The 19322-nt window shown below is 42.2% G+C and overlaps 1 protein-coding gene across 1 annotated transcript in view; it reads right to left on the bottom strand.

The window, feature by feature from the left end:
• Rnf144b (ring finger protein 144B) overlaps positions 1–13823 on the bottom strand; it is a 151723-nt gene extending 137900 nt beyond the window's left edge. The window contains exon 1 of the mRNA XM_042678559.1: positions 13805–13823. Coding sequence (XP_042534493.1) covers positions 13805–13807 — 3 coding nt within the window. The 5' untranslated portion in view covers positions 13808–13823. The remainder of the gene's footprint in view (positions 1–13804) is intronic.
• Positions 13824–19322: the final 5499 nt, after the last annotated feature.

Here is a 19322-nt window from a genome sequence, read left to right as displayed (position 1 = left end):
TGCAAGGCCCTGATTTCAATCCCGTGTCACAAAAACAGTTCTAAATGGGGCACCAGTAGTACCAGTGGCCCATGCTTGTAATCCTGTCTACTCAGGAGGCTGAAATCAGAAAAACCGTGGTTCAACTCCAACTGGGTAGGAACATCTATAAGACTCTAGTTAACCACCAAAAAGCCAAAAGTGGAGCAGTGGCTTAAGTGGTAGAGCACCAACTTTGAGTGAAAAAGTTAAGGTACAGCACCCAAGCCCTGCCTTCAAGCTCCAGTACTGGCACAAAAAATAATTTTAAAAACATAACTTGTAATTTAGAAGGAGCCATAATCCTGACTTACCTGAATTTAGGAGTATGTAGAAAAGAAGCCTTCACTAGTTGAAATAGTAATGCTAGAATCAAGATTTTTTTTTCTTAAAAAGAACATTCAAATATCTTAATTTCAAAAAGACCCCACAAAAATAATGATTATCTGCCGGTTGTAGGGTTTTTGCTTTTGTTTTGATTTGTTTTGTTGTATTTAATAGTAATAGAAATAGAAAACTGTAGTTTTGCTTAAGGAATTATAGCGTGTAGCTTGTAGCTTGTATAATGCTCCAACATCTAGAACTAGTTCTTCTAGTCAAAACAAAAGTTTTCTGCTCATCCTGGACTTGTCTTTGCATTACCATGTTTAGATGTACAACCTCTTCGTTATTTGTGTCTCTCTGCTTCTATTCGTTGCTTTTCTTATGGGCTGACAGAATTCTAAATTCTATGAGGCAATAATACAGCATTGTGTCATTGCTTTATAAGAACCAACTTTTAACAGCTTAACCCAAACTGAAATTATTCTCCCCAATCAGTTGAGATATAGACACTCCTTATCGTTCAGACTAATTGTCACTTAAAAATTATGTTCTATAACATAAAAAGAAAATAGTGGAAATTATTCTTTGAGAAAGGAAAATATGAAATTTGAAATATGGCTTCCTTTGAAAAAGTTCGCATTTATCATCTAAAGAAAGGAAAATTATGAAGCAAGTCATTTAAACTCCAAATATATAATTCAGATCCCATGTTACTAAATATTTTGGCCATTAAGGTACAATAACTTTGAGAGCAAAATGAAATAAGAAAGACTCCTGGCTAGTTACTTAACTAAGTAGATGGTCAGAACTAAGGTTAAAATTAACTATACTCTCTTCTACAAATGATAGATTTCTCTATGGGAATTCTCTTCAACACAAGGAAAGAATATTCTTGCTTTCTTTCCAGTTGTCTACAGAGTCTGCTTTGTTGAAAAAAATAAACCTTTATATTTGACTGTACCTCAATATTTGTCTACAATGTTGCCAAAAAGTGAACATGTCCAGGGAAGGAGACAATTCCAGGTCAAAAATTCTATGTACGGCTCATTATTTCAGAGATGTGTGTGTGTGTGTGTGTGTGTGTAAAATATCAACTTAGTTCATAAAAATTATTTCCTGCCTAGGACTCAGTCTTTGTCCTGTGAACACTGGGCTTTGTAGCCTTGTACCCAGCAGATCAGTCTGTTGTCTCCTGGCTGCAGCTGTTTACAGAGAACTTGGATCATTATAATTAAAGAGCTTCTCACAATCTCTGAACCCAAAACACATAAAGCATTGTTCATTCTTCAACATCACAGAAAAACAGAGATTTGCTTTGAAAATAAAGGTCTACCTAAAGCCTCAAGCCATCAAGTCAGAAAGCAAATTATAGCTTGATGGTAGTGAAATATGAACTCAGAAGAAAAAAAATTAGAGAAATGGAATCATATTAAGGCTTACATTTTTAACTACCTATGTTAACCAAGGCAATCTTAAATTAGACACATTTTCCTTCCTTCCAAGAAGACTCTCTCATCTATACAATTAAAGGGTTAGTCTACAAAATGATTCCTAACCAAAAGAGTATGTTAGATTACCTAGGGGACTTTGCCAAACACACATGCCCATCCACACTCAGAACTACTAAATTAGAAGGCTTCTTGAAAATATTCCACAAGAAGATTCTGATATATGTCTAGAGTTCACAAATGCTAAATACCTGAAGTCCCATCCAGCTCTAAGTGTCACAGGAATACATGGAGCCAATGAGAAGAGAGATCTATATATTCAATCAATAAGAATCTGTAAGCAATAGTAATGTATTGATTACACAGTGGTTTTATAGTGAATTAAGACCCACATGTAGGAGGCTGGGAAGGAGGCTCAGTGGTAGAGTGCTTGCCTCATATGCATGAGGCCCTGGGTTCGATTCCTCAGCACCACATAAAGAGAAAAGGCCAGAAGTGGCGCTGTGGCTCAAGTGGTAGAGGGCTAGCCTTGAACTGAAGAGCTCAGGGACAGTGCCTAGGCCCAGAGTTCAAGCCCCATGACTGACAATAACAACAAAAAAAGAGACCCACATGTAATCACCATATTGTTGTGTAGTGATTAGGAAGGAAGGCTTTTATATTAGACTTGTTTCATGAATGGCATTGTATAGAAAGGAGAATGGGCTCTCACCAAATTTTCCATGTTTCAAAGTCTATAAGGCCTCTTTGGGAACTGATGTTTCTATTGTGTCTGAGTTGGCTAATACCATACCCTTGTGATGGAGGTCAGCTTGCTCATTGAATGTCCACTGCCTAGGGCTCAGCTAGCAACAGACCCAGATCTGTTCAGAATTCAGATATTCAGATATCCTTCTTTCAACCTAGTATAATCCTAGTATACATCAAAGAACACACAGACATAAAATATAGATGAGACTATTTATTATATAGAGAAAAGACTACATTATATAACTAATATATATCTAATAGTATATAAAAATAGACCATATATGTGGGAAAGTCTTTTTTACTTTCAATTGTTCCACAGTTTTACTTTATGTACATTGCAGATGATTTTGACAAATGTTGATTTTGAAATTTCTGACTTAGGAGGGAGGGAACAAGTGGGAAAAAGGGAACAGCTGATGCTATGCAAAACAAAAGAAATGTGCATATCACCCAATGTGGAAGAAATAACTGTATTGCAAAGCCCATAGAACTCATGAATGTCATAGACCACAAGAAACAATTTGCTCCATGAAAGTTAGAATGTGTTTGTGACTTTAACTAAGCTTCACTATCCCACAATACTATGAAATTTGGGGAATTATGTAACCACTTAATCACAATAAAAAATTTGAAAACATTTTAAAAAAGAAACTTTTGACCTATATACTAAGACTAATAAATGAGAATCTTAAACAGCTGTTTAGTGAGTATAAAATGAAATTTTGAATTATCTAGTTTTTTTGCTTTATACTCACTAAGCAATTGAGATAAATAAAAAATAGTTGGAACTAACCAAAACTATAATGATTATTCAACAAGCCAGGAATAATACTTATGAATAAGTATGAATAAAACCTGGAACTATAATTAGCCTGAAATACACAGTACCTGTCTTTTAAGTATATGATTTCAGTAAGGCATTAAGAAAGGAATCTAAATTCATAGGAAGACTCAATATTTTAAATATGTAAACTCTCTCCAAATTAATCTACACATTCTATGTAATTTCGGTAAAACTTAAGACTTTGGAAGGAAGGTCACAAACTGGATTTAAAGCCTTCTAGTCAGTAAAGCATGCTATACCAATGAGAAGCATACCCCCCCTTCCCACCACATCCCAAACCTTTTTCTTCTAATATGCACAAGTCCTAAATAAATAAATACTTCAATCACTATCAAGTTAGAAACTGAACACCAAATAGAATTGTAACAATAAGGTCTTCACCTTGAGGTGTAGGGCTTGCAAAACACTTGAAGCTAGGCTTAAGCACCTTAAATAAAGCCATGAGAAGAAAGGGATGGACACACACACACACACACACACACATCACACGCGCACATGTAGTTGTTGGGTCTTCAAACTTGAACTGAATTGTACCATCAGCTTTCCTGGTTCCCAAATTAGTGATCAGTAGATCAGTGGCTTTTTTTTTTTTGGCCAGTCCTGGGGCTTGAGCTCAGGGCCTGGGCACTGTCCCTGAGTTGCTTTTGCTCAAGGCTAGCACTCTACCACTTGAACCACAGTACCACATCCAGCTTTTTCTCTTTATGTGGTACTGAGGAATTGAACCCAGGGCTTCATTGCATGCTAGGCAAGCACTCTAGCGCTAAGCCACATTCCCAGCCCAAGATCAGTGGATTTCTTAGAATCCATAACTGTGAATCCATTCCCATAATAAATCCCCTAATACATAGCTATGCATAGCCATATTTTCTTTCTCAGGAGAATGCTGACTTTAAATTTATTACATGAGGACTGGTTCTTCCCTTGTCCCTTCATAACTGTCATGACTTTTCTGATCAAGTCACTCCAAGCCCAAAGTATCTATCTCAAGACTGTTACCAATGTGTCTAATCTAAAATGTCTCTGAAAATTCTTCCAACTTCATGCAAAGTTGAAGTTCTTCCCCTCCTTTGGCTATGGCCATCCAACCACTGGCCACTTGTTTCCAGGAAAGGAAGGCATGGAAAAGTTGCTCTTTCCAAAATGCTCATTTCCTCAACACTTATTTCTGATACCTATCCTTCATTCTTGGCCATGAAATGAGAAGAAATGGCAGCAGGAAATACACCTATGACTAAGACACAGGAAATGATCCAAGAAAGGCTGGTTATCTGTGGACTTGTTGGGTATTGGCTGGGGGAGGGAACAGGGCAGGGGGGTAGGTAGAAGTGGAGGTGGTTTGCTGGGGATAGATCCCAAGGCCTCACACATGCACAGGAAGCTATCTACCACTGAGAGATACCCTCAGCCCTTCGTGGGCCTGTAAAGCTGACTTTTTCTCTTGAGTCACATGTAGGATATTGGTAGGGATAGGATAGGAGATTGGGCGGTGGAGAACTTACGAATTCACTTCCATCACTGGGAGTGCTCATCTGCTTATCCTTTTCAAATGGTCATTCATAGTTCTTTCTTCAGTTTACCCTGCTGTGGTACAGGGTGGTCCCTCACACATGACCTGAAATACCCTCAGGACAGTTTACACCGTAGCTTGTTCTACCTTTGGTTCCTGGAAAAGACCTTGCACTGTATGCTCTCCCATGCCATGGTACTAATATCTCTATTGCTTCACCAGCACAAGAGCCAGCAGCTGCTCTCTTGTTCTGTAAGGGTGTCATTCACTCTTGTTCTTTAGGTTTCTCCAGCATAAATCCTTCAAAGGGTATGCAAAACAACAGTCTGAATGATCTACATGAATCGCTTTTCTTTAGACTCGAAGAGATAAGTATCTCACATCCGTCTCATGGTAGCCAAGAAAGGGGGGAAACCCAAGCCCACCACCAACTCTTTCAAAAATCATATTCCAATCATTATTGTTTTGGCTTCTCCAACCTCTTTTATCTACTATAGTCAGACATAGAGCTAACCCGGTTTTTGTTTGGTTTTGGTTTTGTTTTGGGTCGTGGGTCTTGAACTCTGGGCCTGCGTGCTGTCCCTCAGCTCTTCAGCTCAAGGCTAGTGCTCTACCACAGCACCACTTCTGGTTTTCTGGTGGTTTACTGGAGATAAGAGTCTCACTGTCTTTCCTGCCTGGGCTGGCTTTGAACCGCGATCCTGAGATCTTAGCCCCCTGAGTAGCTAGGATTACAGGCATGAGCCACCAGCACCCGGCCTAACCTGGTTTTTGAACAACAGTAACTATTCCCCTGTGCTTTTTTTCAAGTCTGCATTGTGTTCTTACTTCCCTTTGGAATGTGGCCAAAGTCTTGGGCCAAAGCTAACACGGAAACTAAGAAATTCCCACTCTAGCATTCCACGTACATTCATATGTCTTATCAGCTGGTTCATTTTCTTTTTAAGTTTAAAAAACAACAGTATGTATTCTATTGGTTCAAAACCACCTAAAAGTAATTGTTTTTAATCTCCTAATAGTTAAATAGAAGTTCAGTTCCCTAGTCCAAAAATCCAAAAATGCTCCAAAATCTGAACCTGTTTGAGATCAACCTAGCACCTCAAGTAGAAAAATTCCAAACACAGTCAAAACAGAGGTGCAGTAAAAATACTATAAAAAGCTGGGCATTGGTGACTCACTAATGGTGGCTCACACCTGTAAACCTAGCTACTCAGGAGACCGAGATCTGAAGATTGCAGTTCAAAGCCAGCCCAGTAAGAAAAGTCTGAGAGACTTTTATCTCCAATAAAACTACCCAGAAAAAGCCAGAAATGGCACTGTGGCACAAGTGGTAGAGTGCTAGCCTTAAATACAAAGAGGCTTGGGGACAGCGCCCAGGCTCAGACTTTAAGTCCCAGGACCACCAAAAACAAACAAACAAAAAACTGTAGGAAAAATACTTTCAGGCTATGTGTTTAAAGTGGATATGAGACCTAAATGAATTTTGCGTCCCATCACCAAGATAACTTATTATATATATACAAATATTCCCAAATCCAGGTAATGGCTACAGTACTCCACTGATTCCAGAAAATAAAGTTTAAATGTCAAGCTTGAAGAAGAGTAATGCCAATGAACTAGAGATACGGAAGTGGGCTAGGAGCTCTATTAGAACTCTATAGGCTCAGGACTCACAGTCTGAATCCAAGTCCCTTCACTATCTGCCCTGTAGCACACTGGACTGAAGTTTGGCTCTTCATTCTCCACGCCATGCTTTCTTTTCCATGACAACAGTCTGTAGACCACAATCACCCAGGAATTATCTTGGCCCCTTCCCTCTGTCAGCTGACATGTCCAATCAGTCACCAAATCCTACTAACATTATTTATATGTGATCTCTCCCATATCTCGCCCTTCCTCCCATCTCCTCTGCTTCTGCTTTCATTAACATCCTTACTAATTTGGACCCATGTTTGTTTGGGGGATTTTTTGATTGTTTTTGGTGTCAGTCTTGGTACTTGAACTCAGAGCCTAGATGCTATTCCTGAGCTACTTTTTAGCTCATGGCTAGTGCTCTACCACTTGAGCCACAGCATCATTTCCAGTTTTTGTGGGGGTTTTGGGTGGTTAATTGGTGATAAAAAGTCTCATAAGCTGGGATCTGAGGATTACAGTTCAAAGCTAACCTTGGCAGGAAAGTCTGTGAGACTCATCTCCAATTAACCACCAGAAAACCAGAAGTGGTAGAGTGCTTGCCTTGAGCTGAAGAGCTCAGGGATGGCACTCAGACCCAGAGTTCAAGCCCCACGGCTGGAGGAAAAAAAAAGTCTCACAAAACCTTCTTGCCTGGACTGGCTTCAAACTGCAATGCTCAGATCTCAACCTTCTGAGCTGCTAGGATTACAGATATGACCCATCAGCATCCAGCTTAGACCCATGCTTTTTTAGGATAGTAGAGTGAGCTATGCTTATAAACGACTCAAAAGAATCAATAGAAAAGGAGAGGCTGAAAATGTCTATGATTGAAGACAACCGAAGCCAGAATCCTCAAAAAGAAAGAGAAATTAAAACTTAAGCCTAGGGAGAAAAAGAAAATTCTTAAAAAGAAAAAGGAAATTTTTACTGAGATACCATCTCATGAATTTAATTCAGTCAATATTTTAATGTTAATATTTTCTTTCTTTTCTCAAATAAGATGTTACAGAGTAGGTATTTTAATATGTTTAACTGAAAAAAAAATCAAATTGGTAATGTCCAGTCTCTAAATGTTTTTGAAATTTTCCATTCATTCACATCTAAATCCTATTCTACAATCTGCTAGCTGACTCTGCCTCTGCCTTTCTTTTCCTCCTTCTCCTCCTCCCCCCCCACATCTTCTCTCTTCTCCCTCTGTCCCTCTCCTATCTTTTCCCTTTCTCCTAAACAAGAAACTTCTCATTTTGGTTCTTTACATGTTCCTGTCTTCCTTACACTGACCAATTATTCCACTACAGTCTCCCATTTTCATCTCTCTACAGAAATTGCCCGTGGCTGAGGTCATACTAAGTTCCCGAAGATCACACACAGTGGAAAGTTCTTTGCCCTCACGATAAACTATGACATTTTTTTTCATCTTCAATTCCCTAATTTTAGTCTCTCCTATACTCCGGCCACTCCTCATCTCTGTTGACTTTTCATTGTTGTTTATTGCTGCAGGCCTCCTCATGTATGGGTCCTGTCTGGGATCTATGTTCTGACAATTCCTGTATTAGCATCTCATGTAATCTTCACAGCTCTAGAATATTAGCTCCTTCACCAGCAGTTTGGAAAGCAGGCTTTCCAAGTGAAGCATTCAATCCACAATCTTCTGAAGCCTAAAGTCATGGTCCTTCAATGCTAAAATGATGGTTTTTAAGGATTTAAGAAGATAATAAAAAAGCGTGAAAAGTGAGTGTTCTGGTTTGCATTCCTTGAGAGTCCATTGTATTTAGAGCCGTGTTTCTTGGGGTGGCTCTCTGGGGAGGCAGTAGGATCTTTGGAAGGTGGGATCTAGTTGGAAATCGTTATATCACTGCGGGGACGTAACCTCTCAGTAGTTCTCCTGAGACCCCTTAAGTTCTTTTGAAAGGATTTGTATAAGCTTGGCAGAGCACTGGTGGAGCACACCTGTAGTCCTAGCTACTCAGGAAGCTGATATCTGAGGACTGGGGTTTGAAGCCAGCCTGGGCAGGAAAGTCTGTGAGACTCCTCTCTCCTATAAACTACTCAGAAAAAGCAGAAGTGGCACTGTGGCTCAATTGGTAAAATGCTAGCCTTGAGAAAAAGATTCTCTGGGACAGTGCCCAGGCCATGAGTTCAAGCCCCAGAAAGAAAGCCCCCAGAAAGAAAGAAAGTAAATTCTTATAAAGTAACACTGTTCTGGTTTATAATTGCTCTGACACGGCAATACTAACAAGACAGAATTTCTAAAAAGTCTTGAAGGAAACATTACTCAGTATAAATTTTTTTTTAATTTAAAAACTTACTTTTGAGAGCAGCCAGAATATGAAAATTAGTGATATTAGTGATGTCTTCTGAATCACCCGAAATGTCACAACACTATAAAGAAAATTTATTTTTACAGTCATTTATTTGTTTTTAAAGTTATTTTTAAAGCATTGTTAAAGTGATCAGGATTGGGGGGATCTCAAGAGATAGGAGGAGCATCAAGGAATAGATCATCTAAACAATAACCCTTAATTAAGTAAAGTTTTGAGGGCAAGAATGTCCAATCTGCTATTTCAGATAAAATCTCTAGAGAAGGAACAGGCTAGCCACTGCAGAACTATTAGCTCATTTACTAAGTGTTGCTCTTTACCCACACTAACTTGTGTTATGTGTCCTCACCACTTTTTATAATGAAAACCCAGAATGTTCTTATAGTAATTTATTGCCTTTGTAAATGACCTTCATTGTCTTTAATGTTACATTTTGAGTTTCTTTGGAAATCTGAGATGTACCACATTCTTTTTTGGGGGGGAGGGGAGGTCCTATCGTGGGGCCTGAACTCTGGGCCTGGGCACTGTCCCTCGGCTCTTCAGCTCAAGGCTAGCACTCCACCACTTGAGCCACAGCGCCACTTCCGGCATTTTTCTTTTTGCTTATGTGGTGCTGAGGAATCGAGCCAAGGGCCTCAGGCATGCAAGGCCAGCGCTCTACCACTGAGCCACCTTCCCAGCCCCCATTGCCACATTCTTGAACTCGCATATAAATTCATTTCAAGTGAACAAAATCCTCATTACAATAAGAATGGAAGGATATAAAATGTAATGTCTATTCTCAAAGTTGGGATTATGGCAAACTGCCAGGTTCTGGTGACTTATGCTTGTAATCCTAGCTAATCAGGAGGCTAAGATCTGAGGATAGTGGTTCAAAGCCAGCCTGGGCAGGAATGTCTGTGAAACTCGTATCTCCAAGTAACCACCAGAAAACCAGAAGTGACACTGTAGCTCAAATGGTAGAGCACTTATCTTGAGCTGAGGAGCTCAGGGACAGTATCCAGCCCAGAGTTCAAGCCCCACCACACACACACACAGACACACACACACACACACCACGAACCTCAATACTCATCAATTGGAAGAAATGATTAAAATCTAGATGACTTCTACAGTGTCTCCCAATTTTAGTACTCCCTATTATTTCTACATAGTTGAATCCATGGGAAAATAACCTGGCACTGAGAAATAAGGCCATTTGTGATGAAGGCTGCGCTAAGGTTACTCTCTTCGAAGCCAAGGGTATTTCTTAGAATACTGAGCTAAAAATGTAACTGCATTCTGCAACCTATGCAAACATGTTCTAATTGATGGGAGGGCAAAAAAATTCAATCCCAAGTGCCAGCAGACCTTCTGTGAGTTAGCGTGGCAGAGGGAGTATGGGGTCACTGGAGCATCAAGTTACAGACTAAATTAAAGGTCTGCAGAACAGTGGCAGGGTCTAATCATCTACTCTTCCAGAGCTGCATCTTCCACTCTTACCCACAAAACACTGTTCGGCCAGGCTGGACATGGCAGCCTAGGGACTTTAAACAGCTTTCTTTTTCTTTTTTAATGAAAGACTTTTTTCTTTTTTTAATGAAAGACTTCTGCCAGGCATTGGTGACACATGTCTGTAATCTTAACTATTCAGGAGGCTGACATCTGAGGATGGTGGTTTAAAACCAGCCTAGGCAAGAAAGTCCATGAGACTCCTATTTCCAATTAATCACCAGAAAACCAAAGTAGAGGAATGGCTCAAGTGGTGGAGGGCCAGTTTTGAGCCAAAAACAAAAAAAAGCAAAAAACAAAACAGCAATAGCAACAACAACAACAACAAAAAAGCTAAGGAACAGCACTCAGACTCTGAGTTCAAGCCCTAATACCAGCATTTTTTTTTTTTTAATTTTTTTGAGGGGGTCCGGTGGTGGTGCCTGAACTCTGGGCCTGGGCGCTGTCCCTCAGCTCTTCAGCTCAAGGCTAGCACTCTACCACTTGAGGCACAGCGCCACTTTCGGCTTTTTTCTTTTTGCTTATGTGGTGCTGAGGAATGGAACCCAGAGCCTCAGGCATGTAAGGCAAGCGCTCTATCACTGAGCCAACTTCCCAGCCCCATTAAAAAAAATTTTTTTTTAAGGCAAAGAATGTGGCTTAGTGGTAGAATGCTTGCCTATTATGCATGAGGCCCTGGGTTTGGTACCACATAAACACACAAAAAAAAATAAAATATTTGAAAAATTAAAAAATTACTTCTAGTTCCATATAGATCTTCATGGAATTATTTCCCTGAAGCTCTTAGTTCTGTCATATTAAAATTTCCATGAAAAAGTAATCAAAACCTAATGTTTACAGCATTCTGCCACAGAGAAAAATATTGTGGGTTTCTGTTCCTATTAAAAACATGTGTCACATATATATAATTATGGAAGCCACAGATCCACACATACACACAAAAACCTTAGGAAAATAATGATAATAATTCTGCCTAAACCAACAAAATTTGTAACATAGCATTGTGTTCTGTTCATCACTACTCCCATTTAAACCAATGCTTTGCAAAGCTCAGCAAGCAAAAGCAATGAATCTTTCTGCATATTTTATGGTGTAGGCTGCAAATACTAGATCTATAAGGGATGAATTAAGGTCACTTTTAAAATTCAAAAGTAATTCCTAGACTGGTTGGGCTGAATCATGAGCATCTGCACTGTTTTCCTAGGGGAAGGTTAATTTTAGAAAGAAGAAAAAGTTTGCCAGGAACACAATCACATTGGCTCAATATCTAGACAGTGAATCTTTTCTTAAAAGTTCAAAAGGTTTTTAAATCTCTAGCTTGTATTTAATATCCTTGAAAGAAGGTACTGAATATCCTCCTTATTTCATCGCAAGCATCTTGTTTCACAAAAAGAAACACGTTCTTTAATATTATACCTCTTACAGTATTTTTCAAATTTAGTCATTTGCTTCCATCACTCAAATGACACAAGAATATCTATCTTTATTCCCACCTGGTGGTTTAATAAGTATTAGAATGACTCAGGTACATAGATATACATGAAAAGTGGTGGACTACATCAACGATAAAGTTCAAGGTGGAGAAACATTTAGTATTCATGCAAATACAATATCATTTAAAGCCTCTCTTATCCAATTCAGGGAAGAAGAACTTGCTTCACATAACTTGGAACATAAACAGGTTCTAAATTAATTTCTATGCCAGTCTTCCTTTCCGTGCCTGAAGGTAATTGTCCATTTATGTCCTTAGTACTAAAGTGAGCAACAGGTAAATGGGGCCACAGCCTGCATTCCAGCATCCACAGAAGGTGCAGCGAGCTGTAAAGGAAGATTTTCAGATTCCCAGCGGAATAGGCCTCAGCCCTTTCTAGCTGCTGGAATGCCTACAAAGGAATTCTTACATTTTCAATTAATACCTGTAATCAATTCTCATAGAAGTAGGGGATTTCTCCCATCCTATATCCGAAGTTTCAAATGAACGTTAAACTTCCCTTCTCCAAAATAGTCTCCAAGCCAGTAATACCATGCTTAGTTGGTCAGCTCCAAGAGAGCTGCCCTTTTCCCAAGAGGACTTTGCAGAAATTTTCAAGTGCGTTATTGGGGGAGGGAGGAGAATGCAATCACCTGAGGGGCTTGTGAAATATTCCACACGTGAGTGAGTGTGTAAATATGCACCCCAGATCTGAGGGGTAGGGCTGGGGGGGGGGGGTTCTCCCTAGCCCTTGCATAAGAGCTATTGCCTTAAGCTGTGACCAAGTCTTAATCGTGCTGTAAACCTATTACAGTGTTTAAGGGGGGGGGGGGGGAGGGGTGTTAGGTCTGATGTTGACACAGAGGATAAGGTGGTGCATTCACCTTTTTCATGAGACAGTACTCTTCCCAAAGTTAGGATAGTAACGGAATGGAAGTTGGGGGGAGGAGGGGGTAGAGAGATGTTCTAGACTAAGTTGCAACGTTTCCCCCAGCAAATGACTGCAGACCCCAGGAGAAAGCAGCCGCCTCACACCTAGGGAGGGTGGAGGACCTCCTGCCCCCCCCTTCCCGACACCCCCATCCCCCCTTAAAAACCATCCCAGGTGTGGGTCTGGAGCCGCCCCCAGGGAAGCAGAGCAAGTGAGAGGCGGAGAGGAGGAGGGGGTCCCCCTGGCCTCTGCCGGCCGCCCCGGCGGGGCTTCAAGACCGGCGGGAGAGCTCCGGGGAGGGAGAAGATGGGGTGCCAGGCAGACGGAGGCCGACTCGACGCCGCCGCCGAGCCCTGCGGGGGCGCGGGCAGCTGGGCCGGGGCGTGGATGGCACCGCCGCGCGCCCCTCCTTACCTGAAGCCGGAGGTCCGAGTCCCCCGCCGCGAGCCGAGCCTGGGGAGGCGCGGCGCTCCCCGCTCCCCCGCAGCTTCTGCCTGCTGGCCGATCTCCTTAGCTACCCGCAGCACCTCGGCGCACCCGCCCCCCCCCCCCCCCCCCGCCCGTCTCCTCCGGGCCTCGGGAGCCGCACCCCTCGCGGCTGGCCCTGAGCCCCGCTCCCCTCTCCCCACCCCGCCCCGGCGCTGGCCTCTCCTCTCCGCCGCCCGCGGAATCCCCGCAGCTCCGCGGCCCTTCTCTGCCGCCTGCGGCTGGCCCGGGTCCGGCGCGCGCGCGCGCCCCCCCTCCCCGCCCCTCCCCGCCCCAGACGCGCTCTCTCTCTCCAGAGGAGAAATTCAGACGCGGGCAACTTCAGAACACCACCACCACCACCCCCCCTTGAAAAACAAACATCTCCGATCTGCTCCGGGAGGGTGCTGGACAGCCCACCCCCGGCCTCCACCCTGGTGTCCGGACGGCGCCACCCGAGGCTGGAGGGATGCGCGGGTTAGGGAGAGCGATTCTGCGGCCAGTCACTTACAACGCCCCCCCACCCCACACACATCCCCCCCCCAAAATAAACCTACCATGTTTTTTCTCTGTGTTTGGTTTTAAATGCAGACATCCCCACTGCTCACCCCGAGGTGGCCAGGACGTTCGATTGGCCTGGGAGGGGTGCGTTCAAGCTGCCCACGACCCTCCGAGTCTCTCTCCCCAGTGCCTGCGGGCACCTGCCACCTGTCAGGGCCCTGAGTCCAGCCAGAAGCGGTGGATTACACATCCAGGTTTCGGGTCCTGAGCATGCTCAGAGTCTCCTTTCGCTTCGGGGAGACCTAGTTCTGAAGCTGGAATTCCGGGAAGGTGCAAGTACGTGGATGTGTTCAAAGAAGAGAGTTCCGATGGAGATGGCAGAAAGGCAGAGGTGATTGAATAACAAAGATGATGCTGGGAAGGGATCCGGGGGAAACAGCCACGGTGACCGGGCAGAGCTGGGAGTGGCCCGAATCCCCTCCTCCCCCCCATCCCCATGTGGAAGGTGAATTACTGAAGGGTACTACGTACTTCGTCATTCATTCACCTGTGAATATACTGTGTATTTATAGGGTAGGTTCGAGGCCTTTTACGTTTATAATCGGCCATGTTATAGCCTAAAGGCTGATGGGAATTAATTTCTTAACCAGTTTATAGCAGAGCCCGGGAAAAAAATACAAATACCTATTGAGATTCTTTATGAATCCATTGTCCTTTGTTTTCCCGAATTTATCAAACCAGCTTCAAACGGGAGCACTTTTTTTAAAAAAAGAAAAAAAAATGGTACCGTCAGATTTCTCTGTGTGTGTGTCTTTTTAAAAATGTATTTTCTGGTCGGTTGTGGGGCTTTGAACTGAGAGCCTAGGTGCTGTCCCTGAGATTTTTCTCACAAGCCAGAGCACACCACCAGTTTGAGGGACAGCCCTACTTCCCGTTTTCTGGTGATTAATTGGCCTTAAGAGTCTCACGGACTTTCCTGCCCAGGGTTGGCTTCTAACAGCAACCCTAAAATCTCAGCCTCTTGAGTAGCTAGGATTATAGGCATCCAATATCCAGATTACCAGCATCCAGCTCAGATTTCTTCATTGGTCAGAAAGTAGATATTGGAAAATAAATCAGATAATTACTGGAGCGAGGTGCTGGGGATAGAAGAGCTACCAAGAGGGGTGGTGTCCCTGTCCAAGTGACTCTAAGTAGGGCGTAAATGAGTGAACAGGCTGTTTCTATGGTTGGTCTAGTGGAGGGTACCCTCAAAGAGGGCAGTATACATGAGATTTAAAGGGTGAGGGTAATTTGGCCTGGAGCAAGAGTAGAAGGAGAAAGCTTTACAGTAAAGCAGAATGACACAGAGAAACCTAAAAGCCAGATAGAGTTTGGCAGTTCAAACAATCTAAGGAAGTTCATTATGGCTAGGGTTGGTCTTGGGAGTGGGAGTAGGATTGGTTGGGAAGAATGGAGACACAGACTAGAAAGGACCCAAAAACTAGTGTTTTCTAGACCATATTTTAAAAATTATACTTTATAGCCCAGTGCTGGTGGCTCACCCTGGTAATTCTAGCTTCTTAGGAGACTGAGATCTAGAGGATGGAGGTTTGAAGCCAGCCCTGGCAGAAAAGTCTGAGAGATTCCATCTCCAAAATAACCAACAAAAAGTGGGGCTGGAGGCATTACTTAAGTAGTAGAACACTAGCTACACAAGCAAGCCCAGCAAGCTTGTGGCACTGAGGTCAATCCCCAGTAATGAACAACAACAAAAACTGTTGATCTATTAGTGAATACTGAAACAAACCAAAGAGAACAGGATACATGGGAGTCACTTTGATGTATATAATTGTTCTTCAGTCTCAGTGGGATACTGGTCTAGAATATCAAAGTGTATAGATGCTGGAGCCCTGTACATAAAACGGCATGGCATTCATGTATGGCCTACATATATCTTCCCCTACATTTTTAATCCTGATATTTTTATGAATCTAAGACTATGTAAATAGTCGGTTTGTATTTTTTAGGAAAAAATAGCAAGGACAAAAGTCTGTGTATGTTCAGTACAGATGCAATCATTACAGACAAGAGCACTTTTTGATCCCTGATTGGTTGAATCTCTGAATGCAGAGCACATGGATGCAGAACTCATAGATAAGAAGAGCCAACTTCAAGTTGAACTGTAATTCAAAGAGCCAGAGACCTGATGCTGAGATTTCAAGTCTGAAAATCTGAGATCCAAAGGTGGGGGGAGGCAATCAATGTCCCAGCTTAAGTCTTCAGAGAGCAGATTCAATCAGGCCCCCAAATGACTGGATAATACCCATCTAGACTGGTGAGAGCTATTTGCCTCACTTAATCCCTCAACTGAAATACTAATCTCTTCTGGAAATACCCTCACAAGCTTACTCAGGAGTAATGCTTTATCTGTTATCTATACACAGAATGAACCACCATATTCCCTTTTATCTTCACCTTTCATCTTTATTTTTTCTCCCTCTCTCTACAGACAAGTACATCGCCAATTAACACAGCAGAACATATGACTATAGAGTTTCTAATCTTATACATTGCGTATCTAATGACTAAGTGGAATCCATATTTCTCTCAATTTCAAATTCCCAAGGAAGAAACTAATGGGTCTTACTGAGGTCAGAATCATGTAAAAACATGCCTTTAAAAACTCTTCATCTAACTGCATGAAGGGTGTACATAGCATCACAATAAAGATGGAAGGTACTATGGTTTGGATAAGGGTCCCCTAACATCCTATGTATTGAATGCCTAGTCACCAGCCTGTGGCATTCTTGGGAAGTGGTAGAGTCTTTAGGAAATTGTGCCACTGGCAGTGAGTCCTTGAAGGGGATACTGGGACCCTGGCTGCTTCCACTCTTTTTGCTTCCTGGCCTCATCCTTGCTAACCTGGCAAACTACCACCCAGCCACACCTCCAACTCTGTTTTTAATGGGCTGTTTTGGGGATAGGGTCCAGCTTCCTTTCTAAGCATGCACCTGAGCTGTGACATACCTACTTTAGGTTTCCCATTGTTGCTGAGATCTCAGGCATGCTACCACATTCGGCTCCTCTCTCTGCAGAGAATCTTGTGAATTTTTCCACCTGGGCTGGCCGGGAACCAGGATCCTTCCTATCTCAGCCTCCCATGTATCCTCGGATGACAAGTGTGCTCCACTGAGCCAGCTCTGGCTTCTAAAGGGCATCTCACAGACTTTTCTCCCCAGGCTGGACTGGAAGCATAATCTTCTTATTCTCAGACTCCCAGGTAGCTAGGATAACAAGTATGAGCCACAGGAACCAGGTTTCTCAATTTTTTTTCAACCCAAGCTGCTTGTGGATAGTTACTCTCACTTAAATCTTCTCTAGCTCCTTTGAATAAAGAACAAATTATAAGAAAAAATATTTTATTTATAAAAGTATAAATTTGCCTGGCACTGGTGGCTCACACCTGTAATCCTAGCTACTAAAGAGGCTGAGACCTGAGGATTGGGATTCAAAGGCAGCCCAGTCAAAAAAAAGTCTGTGAGACTCTTATCTAAAAAAAAAAAGCTGGAAGTGGACCTGTGGTAGAGTGCTAGTCTTCAGCCAAAAAAGCTCAAGGACAGCACACAGACCCTGAGTTCAAGCCCCAGGACTGGCAAAAAAGAAAAAAAAAGAAAAGTACAGGGCCTACCTAGCAAGTACAATGCTCTGAATTCAGAGCTTTTCCAAGAAATAAAGTAAAACTTCAAATTAGCCACCAGGAAGATGTAAATCAAAACTACATTGAGGGCTGGGAAGGTGGCTCAGTGGCAGAGTGTTTGCCTTGCATGCCTGAGGCCCTGGGTTCGATTCCTTAGCATTATATAAGCAGAAAGAGCTGGAAGTGGCACTGCGGCTCAAGTGGTAGAGTGCTAGCTTTGAGCTGAAGAGCTGAGGGACAGTGCCCAGGCCCAGAGTTCAGGACCCATGGCTGACAAAAAACAACAACAACAATAACAACAAAAAACCCGACATTGAGATTTTACCTCAACACAAGAAAATAATAAGTGATACTAAGGATGAAGGGAAAAAAATGAAACCTTTCCACACAGATGATGGGAATGGAAATCAGCACAACCAATATGGAAATCAGTGTGGTGGTTCCTCAGAAAACTGAAAATGGTGCTACCGTATCAACCGGCTATATCACTCCTGGATATATACCTGAGGGAATGCAAATCAACACACCACAGAGATAAATCAGCATTCACAAAAGCCAAGTTAGGGAATCAGCCCAGAGGCTGACCATCAAGTAAATGGATAAAGAAAATGTAGTCCATATACACATTGGAGTTTTATTCAGACACCAAGAACAAACTTGTGGCAATTGCAGGAAAATGTGTGAAACTGGAGATCATGTTAGGCAAAACAAGCCAGACTGAAAAAGCAAAATATCCAGTGTTTTCTTTCATAGCAGAATCTAAATTTAAAAAATAAAAAGACAAGAAAATAGGAGGAGAACTATTTGGGAAGAGAAACAGGACCATCAGGAAGGATAGGGAGGATAAAATAATGGTAGGGAGGAATATGACCAAAGGGCATTATATACATATATGAAGATATCATAATGAAATCTACTATTTTATGCAATTGAAAATAAGGTTTATAGGACTCTCTTAGGTTTAGACTTCTTATTTGCAATTTAGATAATCCCATCATTTGAGAATATTCAGCTAACATATAGTAGAAAAAAATTCCTTAATCTGATGTTATGATTTGGCCCAATAAATGGCCTAACAATAAATGTAAGGTTAGCATTGAATGTTAGTCTGCAAGCAGGAAATACAAAGATGATCTTTTGTTACAGCAAACAAAGAAAAGTTACTATGGCTCTATGGATCTTTTCTTTTCTTTTTTTTTTTTTGGTCCAGTCGTGGGGCCTGAACTCTGGGCCTGGGCACTGTCCCTCAGCTCTTCAGCTCAAGGCTAGCCTCTACCACTTGAGCCACAGCACCACTTCCGGCTTTTTTTTCTGCTTATGTGGTGCAGAGGAATCGAACCCAGGGCCTCATGCATGCAAGGCAAGCGCTCTACCACTGAGCCACCTTCCCAGCCCCTCTATGGATCTTTTCTTTGGCTTCATTCCATCTGATAAAATATGATATGCACATCTGATAAAATATGCTAATGAAATGAAGCCAGGAGTATTGGTACAAACATGTAACTTAGGAATAGAGAAGCTAAGGCAGGAGGATTGCAAGTTCGAGGCCAGCCTGGATATAACAGGTGCTTAAAATCTGCTTTTGCTGAAAGGCACTCACTATGTACTTGGGACGACAAACTAAAAGTTGGATAAAAGCTAACTGTTCCAGCCTTCATTCTGCATCAGGATCCTTTGTCCTGTGTCATTCTCTCCTTCGGTCACTCTATGGCCATCGTGGAATCTGAAAAAGAGACTGGACCATCTGGTAAGGCATCAGTGACTCAGTGTAACAAGGCCTCACCTGCTCAATCCTGAGACAATGGACTGTCAGACTACTTCTAATGCCACCTCTGACCACCTGAGTGCACCTGTTGCACAGAGCTCTTTCCCTTTTTGTCTATTTAAACAAATAT

Source organism: Dipodomys spectabilis, unplaced genomic scaffold, assembly GCF_019054845.1.
Source record: "Dipodomys spectabilis isolate Male_0828 unplaced genomic scaffold, ASM1905484v1 ptg000045l, whole genome shotgun sequence".
Lineage (NCBI taxonomy): Eukaryota > Metazoa > Chordata > Mammalia > Rodentia > Heteromyidae > Dipodomys > Dipodomys spectabilis.
Note: the sequence above shows the minus strand (reverse complement) of the source record. Positions and strands in the feature narration are given on the sequence as shown.